At 38.2% G+C, this 23,415-nt stretch overlaps 1 protein-coding gene across 1 annotated transcript; it reads right to left on the minus strand.

Moving 5' to 3' along the window:
* Window positions 1-1,701: 1,701 nt before the first annotated feature.
* Window positions 1,702-13,838, minus strand: LOC123989189 (jerky protein homolog-like). The gene is made up of 6 exons (XM_046289888.1): window positions 13,767-13,838; window positions 13,309-13,339; window positions 4,868-5,071; window positions 4,746-4,751; window positions 1,808-2,959; window positions 1,702-1,715 (listed from the first exon to the last, which is right to left on the minus strand). The coding sequence occupies exons 1-6, from the start codon at window positions 13,836-13,838 to the stop codon at window positions 1,702-1,704; spliced, it is 1,479 nt and encodes a 492-aa protein (XP_046145844.1).
* Window positions 13,839-23,415: the final 9,577 nt, after the last annotated feature.

Consider the following 23,415-nt stretch of genomic DNA (forward strand, 5'->3'; position numbering starts at 1 on the left):
ATCGTGTTTGGTACCATTGTAATCAGAAAAATTTCACCGATGCGTTAGTAAAAGTTTCAATAAAAAAAAGTCAAAAATAAAAAAGTTTTATACTTCAATTAGTATTAGTCACACCGATACGTTTCGGCTCTTTCCTTTGATCATCGGACCTCTCTCTTTCCACCACTGTCTGTCTCTTTCTACGTTCACGCTTGGCTGGTCGTCGCGTGTAATCCGAGATTCGATACCTCGCTTGGATAAATGCAACCACTGGGTCCCAATGTTGGTTACATTTATCCAGGTTTTACTGTATGCAACAAACATTGGGACCCAGCCGTTGCATATATCCAGTCGAGGTGTCGAATCTCGGGTTACACGCGACGAGCAGTCAAGCGTGAACGTAGGAAAGGACAGACAGTGGTGGAAAGAGAGAGGTCCGATGATCAAAGGAAAGAGCCGAAAACTAATTCAACTATAAAACTTTTTTATTTTTTGCTTTTTTTTACTGAAACTTTTACTAACGCATTGGTGAAATTTTTCGGATTAAAATGATACCAACACGATATAGTTGGATTATAATTACTTGCTAAAATTAATGTTAAAAGTTGGCGAAAAGCAAAGGAGGATTGGAAATGAAAACCGGTTGCGGTGTCGGCTCGGGTTTCAAACGTTGCATATATCCAAGCGAGGTGTCGATTCTGGGCATTTAAACGTTGCATATATCCAGTCTTGATGTCGATTCTGGGCATTCAATGTTGCATATATCCAGTCTTAGTGTCGATTCTGCGTCCGTACAAATCGTTTGTACCGTGCCGCGATACCTATTCTACGTTCGTACAAATCGTTTATACTGTGCCGCGTTACCTATTCTACGTTCGTACACAACATGCGACGTGTTGCATGTTGCATGTTGCGTGTTTGATGTATCTTTGGTGTACGGCCTGCCTTATACATATGTGACAATACATATTATAATGTGCAGTTTTATTATTATTTTAATAAATAAATATAATTCAAATCATATCGTGTTTGGTACCATTTTAATCAGAAAAATCTCACAAATGCGTTAGTAAAAGTTTCATTAAGAAAAAATTAAAAATAAAAAGGTTTTATCGTTCAATTAGTATTAGTCACACCGATATTACGGTCGGATCATATTACATCGCTATCCCCTCCACTTGGGGGGATCCCCCTAAGCCGGACCGAGCCGCTCGGCGAGGAAACCGTGTAATATGATCCGACCGTAATATCGGTGTGACTAATACTAATTGAACGATAAAACTTTTTTATTTTTAACTTTTTCTTAATGAAACTTTTACTAACGCATTGGTAAGATTTTTCTGATTAAAATGGTACCAAACACGATATGATTTGAATTATATTTATTTATTAAAATAATAATAAAACTGCACATTATAATATGTATTGTCATATATTTGAAAAAAAATAACGCACCAACAGTTGCTGTTGGATTTTAAAGTTAATAAGGGCTGATTACATGGATTCGAAAAGAGACATAATATAAATTAAGGAAAGTGTATGGAGAAAGTGCAAGTACTGATGAAGATTCCGCGATAAGATTTTGTAATAATTTTACAAAATTATTGGAATAAGATGACAGTATAAATATAGATAATATCTATAACATGGATGAAGCTGGCCTTTTTTATGGAAAGCCTTACCATCAAAGAGCTTGGTAATCATCGGTAATCATCGAGTATGTTAATCATCGGTGCCTAAAAAATAAAAATTAATTAGTAATATGAAAATTATGTTTATAATTTTTATAAAATTATACAACAGTACTTAGAATGGATATTAACATTACCTAATACTTGGTCTTTGATGACCTTAAAGAATTTTTGAAGAAAAGGCGCTTCTTGTGATAAATCTTGCTCCAAACGCTCATATAAACGTTGCCGCTCCTCTTGTTTATTCATTTGTTCTTCTACGTTTTCTTGTATCTCTTCATCTTCTTGCATCTCTTCATCTCCCTCGTCTGTGTGTGTTCTTCTTTCTTCTTGTTCACAAATGGACAAAAATTCTGTGATATCTCGGTGGCTGTATGTATCACCTGTAAAACTGCTTATGTCCTCCCTCATAGCACGTTGATACCAATCCTCCTGACTTGGAATAATTTTCTTCCATGAATTAATAATATTATTCGCAGATACTTCGCTCCATGACTCGTGCAGTATTTCTATGCAATCTTTTAATGTAAACTGCTTCTGGAATTCACTTATTCCGCATTGGTAAGTAATAGTTTTCCTTAATGTTTTATGACGATACAGACATTTGAGTTTAGCTATTATGCCCTGGTCCATGGGTTGAATTAAGCTGGTGGTATTTGGCGGGAGATACATAATTTTGAAATTATCTGCATTCAATAATTCAGGCGGCACTGTATGTCCTGCGCAATTGTCCAATAACAAAATAACTTTTCCAGTCACTCCTTTGTTTAGCTGGTATGCCCGTACACTGGGCTTAAAATAATTTTCAAACCAATCACGAAACAATACTTGTGTCATCCACGCATTCTTTTGAGATTTGAAGATGAGGGGAAGATTACTTTTACAATGCTTCAGAGCTCTCGGATTTTCAAATTTATTAATAACTAGGGGCATCAACTTGTGCGTCCCAGATGCATTTGCACATAGTGCCACCGTGATTCGCTCCTTGCGGCTTTTATACCCCTTTACGACCTTTTCTTTTCTTTCTATCAAGGTCTTTGATGGTAAGGCTTTCCATAAAAGACCAGCTTCATCCATATTATAGATATTATCTATATTTATACTATCATCTTCTTCCAGTAATTTTATAAAATCATTACAAAATCTTATCGCGTCATCTTCATCAGCACTTGCACTTTCCCCGTACACTTTCACTAAAGCTATATTATGTCTTTTTTTGAATCCATCTAACCAGCCCCTACTAACTTTAAAATCCAACGGCAACCCCATACTGTCCTTCAATTCCCTTGCTTTTTGCATAATTACGTCATTGGATATAAAATCACCAACAGTTCTTCTTTCAATAAATCATGCCAGCAAACTTTGCTCCAATGCATCATATAACGATGGTTTCACTCTTCTTCGTTTTCGCTGGATCTTCCCTTTGTCCACAAACTCCATCACTTTTGGTGCGTTATTTTTGATCCTCCAAATCGTTGATCGGTTAACTTTATATTTTTTCGCAACAAGCGAAATACTAAAATGTTTCAAATCCTCCAACACTTTCAAACGATCCTCTAAGGACAAATTTATCCTCTTTCCGGCAGACATATTACACACTTGCAACTTTTACTTGATATCGACATTTCGATCGATTCTGGTGCCGGGTAACAATTTTTTTCATTTAAGTCACCTCGGACGGGGTGATTTTAGCGGGGGTGCCCTACTCGGATTGGTACAATCGGTTTCCCCTGATTTTTGTCATTGGTTAAACATATTTCGCAGTGGTGGTATGATAGTCACCACCTTCGACTAACGGTAATCTCAGGTAGCGATGCTACCCCTGTGACGTCGAGGAAATTCCAGGTGGCTGCGAAGTGACCGTGGCGGGCAATAAACTGAGGAAGTGTTTCGAGTTTGACAAAATATATTGAGAATAAAGAACCCGGAAATGAAATATACTAATCCCGAGGCAATAGAGGTAAACAATCTACATGAAAATATTTCTAGCAAAGTACTAAACTGGTCGATGGCTTCATAAACTTATTGTTGCCACGGTTCAGTTCAGAATATTTCTAAGCAGCGGAACTACGGACTGAAAATTAGGTGCTTTATGATGTTAGGAACAGCCCGTGATTTCCATGAAACCGGACAGGTTCTTCCCATTGAAAATTAAAGTAATTTACAAGCTAACAGTAATAACAGAATGATAATAGAATAAATGAACAATAATAATAAAATAAACAATATAGAATTGGCACCTCGACTACATATGTATAAGACAGGCCGTACACCTAAGATACATCAAACACGCAACATGCAACCTGCAACACATCGCATGTTGTGTACGAACGTAGAATAGGTAACGCGGCACGGTACAAACGATTTGTACGGACGCAGAATCGACACCTCGCTTGGATATATGCAACATTAAATGCCCAGAATCGACACGTCGCTTGGATATTTGCAACGTTTAAATGCCCAGAATCGACACCTCGCTTGGATATATGCAATGTTTGAAACCCGAGTCGACGCCGCAACCGGTTTTCATTTCCAATCCTCCTTTGCTTTTCGCCAACCTTTAACATCAATTTTAGCAAGTAATTATAATTCAAACTATATCGTGTTTGGTATCATTTTAATCAGAAAAATTTCACCAATGCGTTAGTAAAAGTTTCAGTAAAAAAAAGTCAAAAATAAAAATGTTTTATAGTCGAATTAGTATTAGTCACACCGATACGTTTCGGCTCTTTCCTTTGATCATCGGACCTCTCTCTTTCCACCACTGTCTGTCCTTTTCTACGTTCACGCTTGGCTGCTCGTCGCGTGTAACCCGAGATTCTACACCTCGACTGGATATATGCAACGCCTGGGTACCAATGTTTGTTGCATATATCCAAGTTTTACTGTAGTTAAGTATAAATGAAAGAAAACAAGATGAATAACATTGATTTCTAATTGTATTTAGTATTTTTTTCATTTAAAAAATACATAATATTTATTGGGACCGCCCCCCCCTGCCGCCGCCCCTGCCGCCGCCCCTCCCGTCGCGCGACCATTTGCCGGGGTAGCGGCGCCGCGTTCCGGCCGCAGTACCTCTTTCTGTAAAGTAAAATACGACGTATTAACATAACTCATTCATTTGAGAATTAATTTCTTTTATTACTTACGACGCAAATGAAAATTATATGTTAGATAATAAAAGCTGTGATACATACTGCGCTTAGGTATATCAGAATCTTGCGGCTGTTGTTGCGGCTGATGTTGTTGCGGCTGCGGCTGCGGCCGCTGTTGCTGCTGCGGCTGCTGTTGCTGCTGCTGCTGCTGGTGCAGGATGAATTGCTGGTGCAGCGACGCCTGCTGCTCCTGCACCAGCTGCAGCTGCTGCTGAAGCTGCACCAATGCATTCGTCAGCGCTTCCTCTGAAAGAATAATAAAAAAAAAGAAGAAATATATGTGTTAGATGCATATTTTTAAATCATGCAGTATATTCGCTTATCTTCCATTAAAGTTGGACTTATACTTATGATCAGTAGAGGTTGATTCCATTTTCTGTGAAAAAAAAGCTTAATTAATAAAATAAAATAAAAAATAATCCGCATTTGTGGATAAAAATTTGAAAAGCAATCACTCCTATTTGTTTTTATTTTATTATTATTTTGAAACTCAGTATTCTTACGTGTTTTATACGCTGATTATGAATATTATCATTATGTTTCGTCTTGGTCTGATTTATTTATTATTTTGTTGAACCGATCCGATTGAAAAAGAAGGATAAACTAGCCCGCGGGACTGGGAATAGTGCGATGAAAAATTTTTCTGAACAATGAATGTTTCGATGACGACTTGACTCCGATCGAATTATGAAAAACAGTCCGACGGGACGCGGGACGGATCGCGTAAGGACAAGGACGTCGAACTGTGTTGACGAGCTGTTAACGGTTACATAGAAGCTTTGAATATACGATATTCAACAAACATACTGTAATTTGGCTACGAAATGATTTTCATAGTAAAATAAAAATTATAATTTTTTACGTTTATCGCAATGAATACAACTGCTTCTCACAAACGGAAGCAGCACTGCCGCAAAATAGCAAATCCTAATATCCGGAAGTAAATGAATAAACGGATCTACGTTTAATTTCTTCACACGTCGCTCCCACAAGAATTTACAAATAATAATATTGTTTGATAAAGAATTTGTTATTATTGCGCCAAAGCGCTGCCGGCCGCCTTACAATAGCCAAGTAGTCGGCAATTTTTATTCACTATGATATTCCTAATCAGCGTATAGAAAACACGCAAGAATACTGTTTTAATAAAAAAAAAAAAGAAAATCGGGGACAAGTGATTTTCAGAATTACACCCAACCAAACCACCAACCAATGAGGACTAAATTAATATATTTTTTAAAAATATAAATTATTGGTACTTGTAATTTATTTGGTACTTACCTATATTCACTTTCTCGCGTTTAGATTTATACTGAACAAATATCTGTGACTTCTAAATGAAGACAATAACAGAAGTGGTGGGGCACATTCCAGGATCGCACATATTTGCGTCGTATGGATTCACGAATACCGTGTAGTTCTTACATTGTTTGAAATTTGTCGACTGCCTTGAACGTAAATAAATAATAAATAAGGACAGCGAGTGAAAAGAGGAGGAAACGAAAACAATCCAGTTTATATCTGCAAAACAGTATTAATGCAACGATGAAACGTGTTTATTTCTAATTTTTTCGCTATGAAACTTTTATCAACAAATTTGTGATATTTTTCTAATTACAAGTTTTGTTATTATTAATCAATTTAAATTGATCCAGTCAACCATTAATAACCAATTAAAGTAAAATTAAACCGATCTATGTCGTGTTTTTTGATTCAATTTAATCAGAAGAACCTCAACAATCCAACGATACTATCTTTTCCAAGATAAAACGAAAAATAGTCCAAATGTAATATTCTTTGCTGAATGTTGATTTGTTTTATTCGCGGCATCCCTTTGTAATACATCCATCTCGAATTTTCGCGTAATACGTATTCTTTTTCCGTGTTTACGGATTCGAAGCTCCGCTGAGCTCGGGAAAATTAGTATGTAATAAGGGAATTTCACACAATGTTATTAGCCGGCTCAGGGGAAAGGAGGGATCCTTCGCACACCCCGCCGATTTTGGCACGCACAAACCGTGTGAGCCAAGGCGGGGCACGACCAACCAGACGCACACTCTTTCCCTCGAACAAGTTACGAACGACGAGCAGCAATCAGTTAGAATTGCGACGCTGTCATCAATTGATTTTATCACACATTCCGTTGAAGATAGCGATAGGTATATTATAAAATATATTATCATAATTCTAACTTTTTTTTTTAAATTTAATTTAATATAAATAAGGAAAAGGGTTCAATTCTGCTTTAAGCGAATCATTGTTTGCGAAAACAAACAGAACAATTCTCCTTTGAGTAAATCTAAAGAAACGGACAATTTCTGCTGTGAGCGAATCATTGTTTCTGAAAATATAAACAAAGATAAAAAGGGTTCAATTCTGCTTTAAGCGAATGCAAAGGAACTGGCCAATTCTGCCTGGAGCGAATTATTGTTTGTGAAAACAAACGGGCCAATTCCGCTTTCAGCGGCTAATTAATAAAATAAAATAAAAAAGTTTCAACATATATAATTATGGATAGACGTACAAAAGGTGCATCCCGTATGAGAAAGAATCGTGCGAATGAATCGGACGATGTGAAACAATTACGTCTTTCTAAAGAACGTGAAAGAAACGCAGAGGCACGGCGTGAGGAAACTATTGACGATCGCCGTTCGAGATTGTCTGCAAAGCGAAAATATGCTAGTTCGAAAGAATCGCGCGAAACGATTGACGAAAGAAAACGTCGGCTAAGCAGAATTTCTAATCGTTTAAAGAACGAATCTACCGAGAAACGATCACGTCGTACCGAATTAATCCGCAAGCGTTTAGCGAACGAATCTGCGGCGGAAAGGTCACGCCGTTTGGCATTAATGCGCAGATGTTTAGCGAACGAATCTGCCGCGAAACGATCATGTCGTTTAGCATTAATGCGCAGACGTTTAGCGAACGAATCTGCCGCGGAACGGTCACGTCGTTTGGCATTAATGCGCAGGCGTTTTGCGAACGAATCTGCCGCGGAACGGTCACGTCGTTTAGCATTAATGCGCAGGCGTGTAGCGAACGAATCTGCGGAGGAAAGGTCACACCGTTTCCGATTAATCCGCAAGCGTTTAGCGACCGAATCTGCTGAGGAACGTTCGCAACGTTTAATGGTTGTGAGAAATCGTATGCGGAAAGTACTACTAAGTGAACGTATCGAATCAAGGAATACGTTTTTGAGAAATATGCGTGAACTAGCTAAAAAACGGAGAAAAGAACTTCTCCTTCAGGAAGACTACTTTAAATCGGCTATTAATATTTTTGCTAATGTACCGTGTGCAGTGTGTTACAAGACTTTATATCCGCAGCAACGTTACGCTTTACACACGCAGCCTTTGTCTAGTCTAATTCCTACAAATCTATTAGAATCAGAGAAGGTAACAACATGTTCTCGTTGTCTAAATCATCTTAAAAAACACAAAGTTCCATCACAGGCATTCTGGAATAAAATGGAACTCATGCCTGTACCTCTGGAGATAACCGATTTATCGGAAATCGAAAAACAAATGTTGTGCAGAATAATACCGTTTCTTAAAATCATGAAAATTCGGAATCGCTTCAGTCAGGATTGGTGCAAAGGTCAGGTAGTCCTATTTGCCCGCGATGTGTTCGAAGTAGCCGAGCAACTTCCACTTAGATTAAACGAAACCGGTATAATGATTGTAGTGGAAAGCCTCGAAAATTTGGAGCGGCAAAGACAATTTGAAATAGACGTTAGCAAACTTCGTGTAGCTTTACAATGGCTATTACAAAATAATGCTTTATACAAAGATGTGCGACCATGTTTTTCTAATATTACCAATAACATTTTGGAAATAGCTGAAGTCGTTGAACAGCGTTGTATTCCAAGAAACGAAATGGAAGTTGCAGAAAGAAATATTGAATCAAACAGTAGATTTGTGAATGTTGGACAGAATGTAGCTATTTTACGAGGCTCGTGCCATCAAGCTAGCGATCGCTTCAGTATTGAATCTCGCGGTAAGCAATGTACTGGCATAGCTGCAGTTGCATGTGTTGCGTTTCATTTGCTCGACCCTAGTACGTGGTGTACTAGTGATGTCGATTATGTACTTTTAGTAGGAGATAAATATTACCGTGATTGCATCGAAGCGCGAAGTAATCCTGACCCCAGAGAAGTCAATGTCGACTATTTAGCCGTTACCGAATTATTGCCACACATATCATTTAATAACAACAGAGTAAATATTAACATTAGGTATGAAATGGCTGTAAATGGTCATATTGATGTTGATAACGGTGATGAAGGATTTCCAAATTTAAAAAATGGTTTGATTAGGTTTTTTCAACAGTATATGTACAGAATTCTTACTGCAAATTATACATCAATAGCCGTATCATGCAACAACCAGTCGGAGACCACCTACTATTGGTTGTTTGATTCCCATGCACAAGGTCCAAAAGGATATAAAGCACCATTACGGGGCGCCTCGTGCTGTATGAAATTTACTACTATTGATGCTTTACAGGCCACCTTGCGTCGTAATTTGTATGCGAAAGATGGCAACAGCAATGTATTAAATATCTACTCATTAACACCTATAACAATTGTATCTGGAAGAAATAGATCTCCACTGGTAGAAAGAATGCAACATCTGTCACTTGGGACACCTCGAACAGAATCCGGCGAAACACGAATTATATTCGATACAAGCATGTTACGTTCGGTTGACGAAGGTGTTCCCAACATCGATAGTGTCGTCTCAGTCAGTAATACTAACAATAACGCAGACAATGACCGGATAGAACTGGCGAATATACATAGAAAAACAGCGCCTCCTTTGAACCTAGAGAGGGAGAGAAGGATGGAAGGACTGTGTTGGTTCTTCATGTTTCCGGATGGAAAAAATGGATTTGGAGAGCATAGAGACATCTCAATAACACCACTGGATTACTTCCAAGCTCGTATTCTGAGCAATGACAAACGATTCCAGCGAACAGATTATTTATTCTTCGCATTATCTGTTGTTGAATACTACCGCGCAAAAGCTAGCATTTCAGTATCATGTAAAATGCGCCAAGGGGAACATACTCCACAGGGATTAGTAGATAATATACACCTCACGATGAGAAACATAAGAGGATCAGCATCATACTGGAAACACTGCTGTTCGGAATTAATCGCCATGGTCCGAAGTCTTGGACACCCCACATGGTTTGCTACGTTCTCTTGCAATGATCTGAACTGGCCAGATATGTTGAAAGCATTACTACTAGCCGATGGTCGTCCCATTACCGAATTCGAAAACCTAACTTTTGGAGATCAACTAAAGTTGGTTCAGAGATACCCTGCAGTTATTGCAAGACAATTTACGTTACGTGTAAACGCGTTAATGCAATATTTGAGAAACTCAGATTGCCTAGGTGGCGTTGTTATCGATTTTTGGCATAGAATAGAATTTCAGAACAGGGGAAGTCCACATTTGCACATGCTTCTTTGGTGTGCAAATGTACCTGATCTCCTTACCAACGAGGGTCGCAACGTTATTGAGAAAGTTGTATCTTGTTCATTGGAAGCAGAAAATCAAGATATGAGGGACATAGTTCAAAAAGTCCAAATTCATAAACATTCTGCTACATGTTACAAAGATCGTAATAATCGTTGTTGTCGTTTTGGATTCCCCAGACCGATAAGTGAAAGAACGATGTGCTTAGGTCCAGATTACACACTTGCGAACAATGGACGTTTCTGCGTACTTAAGAGAACAAGAAACGAAATCATGGTGAACAATTACAACCCAACTCTTTTAAAGCTTTGAGAAGCAAACATAGATATTCAACCATGCGGAAATGTTACAGCTGTCGCATATTATATTGCTAAATACGCAAGTAAATGCGGGCCGCAGGACACAGGAAATATTATTAAAGAAGCCATTTTACGAGCGAAACGCCGGAGCGGTATCGTCCGCGATCAACTATTTTTGGTATCTATGGCAATTCTATCTCAACGTGTGGTTTGTGTTATAGAATGTGCATATCGGTTGTGCCATCTGCCCCTTAAAATGAGCTCGAGAAAAGCTGTATTTATAAACAGCTGTCGGCCTGAACAGAGATATAGAATTCTCCGATTCGAAGAAAATGAAACATCATTTTTCAATAACATATTCGATCGTTACGTAAAGAGACCAGACAATCTAGAGGATTTAAGGGGGTAGGCCCAGTACGTGACGTCACCGATTCGGGACGTCGGTATTACAGTAGTTTTTTCGTTGGGCCTGGTGGAGCCACTTGCGTGTTTTGTTACGACTTGAAAGGTTTAATTCTCAGCTAGCGTGCGCGCAACACGATCTAGGAAGGCAACAGCGCCTCAAGCATTTTTACAAACACATTCAAACGCTCATCTCGCCAGAGGCATCGCCACGATACGCCTGAAGAACGAAAGCGAAACATTGGCGCGCGTTTAGAGTGAGATGTACGGTGATCATGCTATCTTTCTTTCAACCCAAATGATAGAATTGTCCCGCTCCGATAAATTCTGACTGACCAAACGCGTGGATTTTACATAGCACACCGTAGCACTCCTCGCTGCTGAAAAATATATGCCTGCTCCGGAGGAACGGGCAATCTGAGAATTATTTTTAGAAGAAGTTATTAACTTTTTTAAATAAATGTTTTTTAATTAATAAAAGTATACAGGATACGTCATGCCATTGGGACGGGTTATATCTTGAATTTGGTAAGAGATAGGAAAAAGCTGTTTATGTAAAAGTTCAATGGTATGATAATGTATATTTTTCTGTGATTTCATTTTCTTCGTGAATGCAACGATGCACTCAAAAAATGCAAATCCATTTTTTATATAAGTAGAATTGCATTTTTTTTACTTGTGTCAACTCCTTGAAACATTCTGCATAAAAAAGTAATATGGTACTATTAGAACTAATAAATGGAGGGACCTCGCGTCTGTACAGTAAAAGTTGAATATGTGCAACAATTCATATATTCAGCAGAGGTGTCGAATCTCGGATTATATGCGATAGCCAGCCAAACGTGAACGTAGAAAGGGACAGACAGTGAAGGAGAGAGCGAGAGGTCCAATGATCAAAGGAAAGAGCCGAAACATATCGGTGTGACTAATACTAATTCAATTATAAAACTTTTTTATTTTTGACTTTTTTTAACCGAAATTTTTACTAGCGCATTGGTGAAATTTCTCTGATTAAAATGATACCAAACACGATATAGTTTGAATGAGGCGAGGTTTGTTATGGGGCGCTGTGAAAAATCCAGGCGGACTGCAGTGAAATTTTAGAGAAAAGAGACAATCTCAACATGCAGAATGAGAGAAGGACAGCATGACTGTAGTGCGTCTCACTCAGCGTTCGTGCGTTGTTGCCTTTTTCGCTTGCCTTCGCAGCACAGTTCGAGTGACGTAATCAAGCTGACGCTTGATTCTGGCTACGATTCCAGATCGGCAGCCTTTCTACTTAGACGCCACCTTATAACTACTAGCTGAACTAAATTTGTCACGTAACTTGCTCTGTAGTATCCAGATAATGGCGGAACTCGTCTTTGGGATTGCTTTTACGGGAATACACTTTTCATCCTTATATGAGAAGATTTTGATCTAAATAAGGGCTCATTCGAAAGAGGAAGGTCCAATGCAGCGCGGTCTGGTCATGGTTCAACGAGATTGTGTCGATATTTAATAATATGAGTGTCTAAAGTAGAGGAAAAATCGACAAAATACATCCGCAGATTCCAAGTATTTTTTAGGTCACTAAAACAGTTCTGTGACTCAAACGGTGACCAGACCGCGCTGCATTGAACCTTCCTCTTTCGAATGAACCCTTATTTAGATCAAAATCTTCTCATATAAGGACGAAAAGTGTATTCCCGTAAAAGCATTCCCAAAGACGAATTCCGCCATTATCTGGATACTACAGAGCAAGTCACGTTACAAATTTAGTTCGGCTAGTGGTTAGGAGATGGCGCCTACTCAGGAGGACTGCCAACGTGTAATCATAGGAAAACCGAAGCGTTTGCTTGATACATATGTCACAGTAAAAGCGTGATGCAGGCAATGTATCCATTTTCGTACGATTGTAGGTTAGGGTTAGGTTATGTATATTTTAGGTATACATTTATTATGAACTGCTAAGAATTGTATATATTTACTAAAGTAACGCTTTTACTGTAATATTTATTATTAGTCAATACATTATTTATTAATTTATATTTACATTATTAATTTAATTTACATCCATTGAAATTAATTTTTACTAATACTGGTAATATTGATTTATTAATATCGTGTTTTGGGATGTGGAATGTTGAAGGGTGGGTTGAAGAAATATAGAACAAACACCTTATTTTTTATATTCTTATTTATTCTTAAATATAAATAAATTGGCGGGTTTGCCCCCGCCTGTTCCTCCTCTTCCTCCTCTTCCTCCTCGTCCTCCTCTTCCCCCTCTTCCGGTCCTTGATCCGCCGCCATACAATACCTCCCTCTGTTTTTTTTTTTACTTCCTTTATCTGTAATACGAAAAATACATATAAATCTTATGTTAATTACAATTCATAAGTTTCATTGAAACAGTATACTCATGCAAATACTGACCTACACTAATCGATCGTAACTGATACATACTCAAATTTTCCGAACTCACGTGCAATTAAACTGTTCAGGCATTATCGCAGTATGATAAAGTACAGTGCAAAATGTATACATTGTTTAAAGTGTACAGAATTAAAACATTAGGATCATAATTCTGCAACTATATTACATATCAAACCGATCTCGGTATTTAAACTTGCTAAACTGGAAAAAGTCAATAGATCTTGCCAAGTACTTTATTATATTGCTATAATGCCTACACGTTTTCACACTTTCATAACAATATAACAAATGCGTAAATCCAGTATCATCGTTTTCCGTGAGACCGCCTATGTATCTACGTACCTCTTTTTTGTAGTGAGCTACCAGCTCTTTCAGAAATATACAGCTCTCGCATTGCGACGAGCCTGCACTCATGGATGACCGGCTCCGGTCACGCGGTGGCGTTCTCCTCGCCGAGGTACCACGGGACCGGCTCCGGTTCCGTCGGGGACACCTTGACGGGTCCCGTGGCGGACTCCGCCGTCCCGAAGAAGGATTTCGGAAGCGGCTCCGGTCCCGTCGGGGAGACCTTGACGACGGGTCACGTCCTGCACTATTTTCTTTGGTGCTCATCTAAAAACGAGTGACAGTGAAGAAACAGTGAAAGTATTGGATGTAATTTGAAAGGAAAGTAAAAAAGTACACGTTTATGAAGTTTGTACATTCTGGTATAATATAGGCTTCTTTTAGTCAAAATTTACCACAGTTAGGGAATCTATACATTTCTAAATGCTGGAATTTCTACTTTTGAGGTTCAGAAATTGTTTATTTTTCATCACTTGTCTTCAGTTTTAACTAAAGGAAAGCTATATTATACCTGAATGTATACAGTTTTTATAGACATATCGCGGGTAAATTATAACATAACTTTCTTACGTGTAAGAAATACACGTACACTCAAAAAATCACAGTTCATAATAGATTTTGCACCAAAAATTACATAAATACTATGGCGGTAATGAAACTTTATCCGGAATATGTCTAAATACACTTTTGGGTTGAAAGTAAAATGTAGAAGTGTGTCAGTTATTATGAAAGTGGCGTCAGTTCAAATTCAAAAACAAAATTCGAACTTTACATTTGTTATGTATCATGTTGATATAATACGTAATAAATTCCCTAAATCCATGCCCCAACTCATGATACGATACAAGATAAAATAATTTTTAACAAAAAATACAACCCTCTTCAAAATGCACTAAAAAAGTATGAAAAGAATAAATGAAATGTAATAAACGGAAAATTTTGAATTCGACCACTATCATATTACCGGCACATATAGCGAAAAAGGCCGGGGTAGTATGCGTGAAGGTACTTACGATGTTGACTTCTTCACAGTCACTGTTTGTCTGACGATCCAGCCCTCCCTGTCCTCAAGGGTGGACAGGGCCCAAATTCCCTTTCTCACTCACTGCACATTTTGTATTTCACTTGCACCAAGGACAGAGGGATACGTCAGCGGCCCGCGTGAAAATTCGGATGCGCAAAAATTTGAAAACGTGCGGCGTGCCCGCGCATACTTGCGGGGTGTTCCTTCGCCGTTAGGGAAGTGGGAAAGGATAACTGTAGAACGAAATATGAATTTTTCCCTAATAAAGTCCTTGATACGTCAAAAGTATACGCAAAGGGTAATTGCAATAGTTTTTTTCAGCACATAAAAATCTATAAGAATCACTCAATAAAAATTACAAAATCAAATAACTATTGAAATTTATCAAACGTTGTTGTAGGTGGATGATTTTCACTGTGACGTTCATTTCGGACATGATTCTATTTGCAATGCCATATCTAGATTATTATTCCACAGAATGTTTTGCTTTTACATTATATTATGTAGTTATTTATGTACAATAATTTCATATGCGAAATCGTTGTATTTTATTTGCATTTATTATTTTATTTATACTAATATACGCCCCGTTGCGGGTGGACGATTTTCACTGTGAGTGACTGTATCTGTCCTTTTCTCCTTATCTTTCGTTCAGCCTCTCAAGATCTGCATCTAATGCAGTGAGAATGAAAGCTGATCAGTTTTTCGTCGTTCGCACTACGGCAAAGACGCAGAAGGCAATCGAGCTTTTATATATGGAACATTCATAATTTGTGATTTGTTTCATTTCTGCGTATTTTGTAATAAGTGTGTGATAAGTGTGTGCGACGTGCGATAATTCCATTGGTATGGAAAAAAAAGGAAGGCGCAGATACAGACAAACGGTATTTGAAAGGGAATACAAACAGGAACCAGCCTAATTTATGTACAAAACGTTTGTCTAAAAATAAGAAGTGGCGACAAAGGTAAGTTCTGTTTTACGTACACATATTCTATGCTATGCGTACCGCAACACATGTCATTACTTCAGCACTATTGCTTCAGTCACTGTTTTCCCATTTCTACGTTCATCATTTTTATTTAATTAATTAATAATGCAATTTATACTGTGTTTTGACTAACTTTTATGTGAAAAATCTGAGTAGTACGTCCCTACAACTTTTGTACCGATGAAACGAGATTTACAAATTTTCAATTTCATTATATGTTATACATTTGTGAATACTTATTTCTCTTTTCTTCTTTACATATATTTAGACAATACTAATGTAGCATTTTGTTTTCATTTGAAAAACGGCATAAAATTTATTTCAAACTGTATACGTTTTGCGTCAGGATTGGTTGCTATCCGCTGGCCACTTATCCGCTGTTTAGAAATAAGGATCGGGGGAACGTAAAGGCTCCGTTCACAATTGCGTATACAAGACTCCAAGAAAAACTCAATTACAAATGAATATTATTGATGTATTAGCTTAGGTTATATATTTAAATTCGACTATCGTAAGGCGGATGACATTCACTAGTTCATGATATTTACTAATTGAATTATAACAGACATTTCGTGCAGCCTCGCATATGCAGTTGTGTATGGAACCTTTATTCTCGCTCTACTACCCGCTGGCTTTATTTCTCGGCTGCTACGGCCCTCGTTGCATCTTTCTTTTTTACAATCCATTGACAGGGACAAAGTAACCGCGAGGATCGAAGAACACTGTTCGCTGAACCTACGTCGTACAAATTAGATTTCGAACCGAGAGACGATGATAAAATTTACTAAATAGGTGTAACACTGTCCCCTTTCTAATCTTTTATTATTTACGAATTATTGCAACAAGTGAAGATTGTTTAATATATTTCTGTTTGATAATACAGTATTGCCACGAAATAAGCAAGTGGCTCGGGACCGAACCGTTGCTTATTTCGAGGGAGGTAGCTATTCGGCTTGACTTTGTTCTCGAAACGGGACGATAGAGAACGCGAGAAACGAGTGAGAGATCCGAGATAGCGGCAAATCATATAGTGATCGGCCGAGCAGCGATGTTATTTTTTGAACAAGGATAGAAAGCATTATATACATATATTCCATCCTTCTTCTACTAACCGATGTCACTGCTCAGTCGAGCGTGAAATTTATTACCCTAAACATCGGCTTCGCGCTTTCATGGACCTCTCACTCATTTCTCGTACCTCTCACTTTGCGGGCGACTTCAAACAAAGAAGAGGGGATAGCGACTTGCTTATTTCGAAGTCGAGACCACTTGCTTATTACGAGGCAATACTGTAGTACGTTTCTTTATGAATGAGGTACTAGAAGCGATGTCAAGGTCAAGTCAGTTTTTTGTAAGAATACTGCGCGACGAATTATATAGCTATACATATCCCACAATCCTACTTACAATTTGAATATTTTCCAATTTCGAAGTATATTTTTTTATTGAGGTGTCACAGGATGGTATTTCAATTTGTCGCTATTGTCCTGAATCCGGGGAAATGAAAGTTCAAATTCCCGTAATTGTTTTATAACATTTATTATTACTCAGTTCCGTATATACTTTGGATAGTTCGCGGCTGCTCGCTCGGAGGTCTGGGATATCCCCACCGATGTGTACGGTTGACTTCGTCTAAAATAAATAAACGTAACCCAGATCTTGATTACTTTGAATGGGAAAAAAAGAACGTGCATGTCGTCGTAGAACGTTCGATCCCATTTCCGAATATTTATCCGGACGTAAGAAAAGTAATTATATTTGGTAATTATTTAGAGATACGGACCACCCTCCGATGACCTTGACCTTGACATATGTTGTCAAGGTCACCCTCCTGAGTGACCTTCAGAAGGTTTTAGCCGTCGCTCGTTTTTTATTAAAAAGTTATTAACCAAAACAGATTTGTAAGAATTAAGGTGGAAATGTCCATTAAAACTCAATTAGAAGTGAATATTATTGATGTATTAGGTTAGGTCAGGTTATATATTTATATAACCGTTATTATTTAAACAACACTATCACTTGGAGAAAGCGTTGCCGGCTGCCCAACGTCGACCGGATTTAAATATATAACCTAACCTAACCTATCACATCTATGTATGGTTTCAATAATAATAATAAATTTAATTCATTTATTCATTTATATTTTCCGTTAAAGGGTACATAGTAGACATTATTTCAAAAAATGCATCCAACCGTTCGTTGAAATCGTATGTTTTTCTAAATATAAATTCTGCTAAATAATGGTGAAAATGGTATTTTCTACGACCATATTGTGGAATACCTCCGTGAATATCTCTCCATAAGCGTTCTCTGTTTTGGGTATGGATACCCGTATTTGGATCAACAAAATTTTCAGAATGGTTGACTACGCTATGTTGATATATTTTTTTGTCGATTTTCTTATAAGCTTTCCAACAATCGCTGTAGATTATTCACCCAGGAGCAATGTATTTTTCGATTAAGGGTAGTAGCACTTCTGCACTACGAGATACAACTGGCACGACAAACATATTTTTCGTGCCCCGTTGTATACCACCAAAGAGCCATTGTCCTGTGATCAATCGTCCACGATGGTATTTTCGACGTCCGAATTTAGCTTCATCAATTTCGACGATGATTCCATTTCCACCAATTGGATTTTGTTTGCGCATCAACCATTTATTTATGAGCTAAAATGCCACATTGTTGTATTCAAATATTATACAGGGTGTCCCAGAACTGGGGTAGAAGCCGAAGAGGGATGATTGGTAAGGTCATTCTGAACAACCTTTTCCTTTGCCAAAATGTTGGTAAACGCTTCGTTTTCGAGTTATTAGCGAAAAACACTGGCCAATCAGAGCGCGCCATTAGTGCGGGCCGAATCACGAGAGTGTTGGGTATGCTCCATGCGGTCGTGATCAAGTGCATCGACACTACGTCGGTATAATAGGATTCATTGGGCAAAAGTTGTATCGAATAATGAATTTAAAAAAGAAAGGAATAATAGTATTGAATTATTGATTGCTCATGAACAACGAATCCTATTACACCGACGTGGTGCGGATGCACTTGATCACGACCACGGTTTGAACGCAGAGCATACCCAACACTCTCGTGGTTCGGCCCGCGCTAAGGGCGCGCTCTGATTGGCCAGTGTTTTTCGTTAATAACTCGAAAACGAAGCTTTAAACAATATTTTGACAAAGGAAAAAGTTGTTTAGAATGATCTCAGCAATCATCCCTCTTCGGCTCCTATCCCAGTTCTGGGACACACTGTATATGTACATTTACGAATAAATTCATTAGGAAATAAATTAATTACCTCTGGGCAAAAGTTCACCCAATCAACTGCTGTGCATGATGAAATATTCAGCTCCTTTTCCAGAAAGCTTTGTCAAGGGCAATTCATCATCATGACATAGCATATTAATCGACAACTTACGGTAATATTTATAACGCTTTGCGCAAACCATTATGCGTTTTAATACTCAAAATAACTGCTATATTTTCGAAACTTTATTGGTTAATAACTTTTTAATAAAAAACGGGCGACGGCTAAAACCTTCTGAAGGACACTCAGGAGGGTGACATTGACAACATATGTCAAGGTCAAGGACATCGGAGGGTGGTCCGTATCTCTAAATAATTACCTTATATTTTTTATCCGACTTCGAAAAGGAGGAGAATACTCAATTCGATCAGTATATATGTATATATATATTTTTTTTCTATACTACATCATATTTCCTAAACATGTTTCATAAAAATATTGTTTGACTAACAAAATACTAGAGTGTCATCATAATATTGTCCGAAACGTTCCCATGACCTCCTAAACACGTGTACGAAACTGACTAGTCAATTGTGAATTGTTCGAAAAACTGCTTAGAAAATGTTTCTAACAATTGAATAGGTCTGCTTTCTGTCACCGGCGCGGTCAAGCAGGGTTTACTTTGAGAAAGGCGAACACGTGTTTATCGGACCCCTTCGTTTCTTCATTAGTTTACAACTTGCCATAAGATGAAATACCATCCTGCAGCCCCTTGTTGAAGAGATATTCTAAAACAAGGTTTCCCAAACTTTTTCTGCAATCGAACACTTCGCAAACCTGGACTTTTTCAAGGATTGAAAAGAAATCTTTTCCGAGCGGTCAACTGCACGTGTGCTTGTAAAGGCATACAGCCGTGAATCGCAGCAGAGACATGCCTCCTTGTGTCTGCGTCAGCTTGCGAGTAGCGGAGACGATTGTGCAGATATGTATGTGTGAAAAGAAAACGGGTCAAAAATAGACTGCCTCGATTCTATCCCCGTACGCTACCTCGATTCGCGGCTGTCACATCAAAGACGAGCTGAACTCGCTCGAGAAACGTGTTCTGTACATATTAGAGTTCGTATTTTGTTTCTCTGTATAAATTACTAATCCTATTCAATCCTGAGCAAAATGCAGTAATTGAGATTTTACTGTATCTTCTTCTACTATGCCTGCTTTTCTTTTCTACTGCATGTTTTTCTTATTATGATGTACAGTAAAAGCACAATAAATGCAAGGGTGATTTGCGATCCACACATTGCAGCCAAGGTGTCGATTCTATGTTTACATGCGGTTCCAGCCAAGCGCGAACGTAGAAAGGGATAGACAGTAAAGGAGAGAGAGAGGTCCAAGAATTCAAAGCGAAGAGCCGAAACAGATCGGTGTGACTAATCCTAATTCATTTATAAAAGTTTTTTATTTTTGACTATTTTAAAATAAAATTTTTACTTGCGCATTGTTCAGATTTTTCAGATTAAAATGATACCAAACACGATATAGCTTGAATTGTAATTACTTGATAAAATTGATGTTAAAAGTTGGCGAAAAGCCAGAGAGATCGAATCAAAACATTGCGCATATCCAAGCGAGGCGAGGTGTCGATTCTGCGTCCGCACACATCGTTTATACATATTATGCAGCCGAGGTGTCGATTCGATGTTCTTTATTCTATTATTATTGCTTATTTATTTTATTATTATTCTATTATTATTGTTAGCTGGTAGATTACTTTAATTTTCAATAGGAAAAAACTGTCCGGTTTGAAATCCCGGCTTTTTCTAACATCATAAAGCACCTAATTTGCACTCAATAGTTCCGCAGAATATTGGGAATAAATAAATAAATAAATATAATTCAAACTATATCGTGTTCGGTATCATTTTAATCACAAAAATCTCACCAATGCGTTAGTCAAAATTGTATTTAAAAACAGTCAAAAATAAAAAAGTTTTATAATGAAATTAGTATTAGTCACACCGATACGTTTCAGCTCCTCGCTTTCAACCATTTGACCTCTCTCTCACCTCTACTGTCTGTCCCTTTCTACGTTCACGCTTGGCTGGCGTCGCGCGTAACCCGCATTCGACATCTCGATTCTATAAACGAAATGCTTGGGTCCCAATTTCTGTTGCATATACATATCCTGGTTTTACTGTATCGTTCTCGAACCGAGACTTCAGCCCGAGAGAGAGGGAGAGAGAGAGAGAGAGAGAACGTGCGCGAATATGAAACACTGAATGAGTGATCGCATGTACTTTCAAACAGAGTGAATGATAGATTCGATGGGGAAAGAGAGAGAGAGAATGAGTGGGAGGATGAGAGAGAAGCGCGTGTAGCAACCGGCAATTATAAAAGACAGAGCGATCAGATTTAGAGCGAGTGGCAAACCAAACAGTTCCCACAGTAGCAATTCTTGGAAAATCAAATCGTAATTAAAATTTATAACAAGAATCTGAATTTAGGTATAATTATTATCTACAATATATATAATCCTTTCTCATTCAGGCATTAGCGATTCTGATGTGTTTCATTCGTGTGATTTTACGTTCATTCTGAAGCCAATTTACAATTACTGCCAAAATGAGAGAACATGTTATATTGTATCTCTTTTCAAGAAATAACATCGCTGCTCGGCCGATCACTTTATGGTTTGCCGCTACCTCCGATCTCTCACTCGTTTCTCGTGTTCTCTATCGTCCCGTTTCGAGAACAAAGTCAAACGGTACAGCATACCTGCTCCGTAATAAACAACTTTTCGATCCCGAACGAGTTGCTTATTTCGAGGCAATACTGTACTGATTACTCACATTTTCCTTGCAGGCAACAATTGAAAAAGGCAGCATGCCTCACGGTAAGTGAAGGTACCGCGGCGGAAGCAGGTACCTGTGCAGGTACCTCCGAAGAAACTACATTTGCTGCGGATGATTTTATTACGGAGGAAATATATGAAGAAAACATAGAAAATATTGAAGAAATGGAAAGTATCGAAGAAATTGTACAGGAAGGAGATTTCTATACAGAAGAAGATCAATTGAATACCACCGATGAAGACGAAGAAATAAATTGGGTGGTAGAGAAAGCCGAACCACCACAGCCAAAAGAACCAATTTCGGAAGGAATAGATTTTGCTGATTTTGCATATATATTCGAACAAATAAAAAATCTTGCAAATCATTCACCTATTGGCTGTGGCATTGAACATTTCGAAATAATTGGATGTCAAAAATATGGCTTAGAAAAAACGTATGATGTACAGTGCCGAATGTGCAATTACGTAGGACAAATTCCGTGTCTTCGAAAGAATGATGGCACTATGGATATTAACCATGCCGCTGTTTCTGCAACAATGGTTACCGGCGGCGGATATAATCAACTGGAGGAATTACTCTCTGGTGTGAACATGTCTTGCATGACAAAAAGCATGTACGAGAAATGTCAGGATGACATAATCGATGGCTTCGAAGTGGCCGCACAACAAGAAATGGAAGAAGCTGGAAAAAGAGGAACGAGAATTGGCTATTGCAAGAGACGATGTGCTTGCAGGCTATAATATATCATGGATTCCAATTGTCGCAGATGGCAGCTGGATGAAAAGATCGTACCGCGGAGGAGATTACAATTCTCTTTCTGGCGTAGGAGCCATCGTGGGATATCATACGAAAAAAGTGCTGTATATCAGCGTTAAAAATAAATTTTGTATGATTTGCCAAACAGCAGCAAAAAAGAAAGAAGCAGCACGCGAACATCGCTGTTTCAAAAACTGGGGTCGTCAGCAAAGTTCAACCGGTATGGAAAGTGCTGCTATCGTCGAAGGATTCAAATGCAGCATAGAAATGCACGGACTAGTATATTCTATATTAGTTGCCGATGGCGATAGCAGCGTGTACAAGAAAATATTGGACAATGATCCATATAAAGAGTATATGGTGCATATACGAAAAATAGAATGCACCAATCACCTGCTACGGAATTTCAGTAGAAAAATAAACGACATCGTAGCAAAAGGCCGCTACAAGGAGCTAAGAGCTGTCGTAAAGGACAATGCTCTGCGGCTACGTACTGAAATAAAGAAAGCTGCAGAATACCGATTCAAAGAAAAAATCCGACTACTCGATCAAATAAAAAATTTGAAGGAGGACATGAAAAATGTACCGAGTCATGTTTTCGGTGAACACAAGGAGTCTCAGAAGTTAGCATATTTCTGCAACAAGTATTCTGACCCGAACAGAGTAAATTATGTTCCACGATTGAAGCAAGCTGGTATATATCAAAGCATAGAAGAAGCGATGCAGCCACTCATCGCACAAGCTGAAAGTTTATTGTACGCTTTGAATAATAATGCTG

Source organism: Osmia bicornis, unplaced genomic scaffold (genome assembly GCF_907164935.1).
Source record: "Osmia bicornis bicornis unplaced genomic scaffold, iOsmBic2.1, whole genome shotgun sequence".
NCBI classification, from domain to species: Eukaryota; Metazoa; Arthropoda; class Insecta; order Hymenoptera; family Megachilidae; genus Osmia; species Osmia bicornis.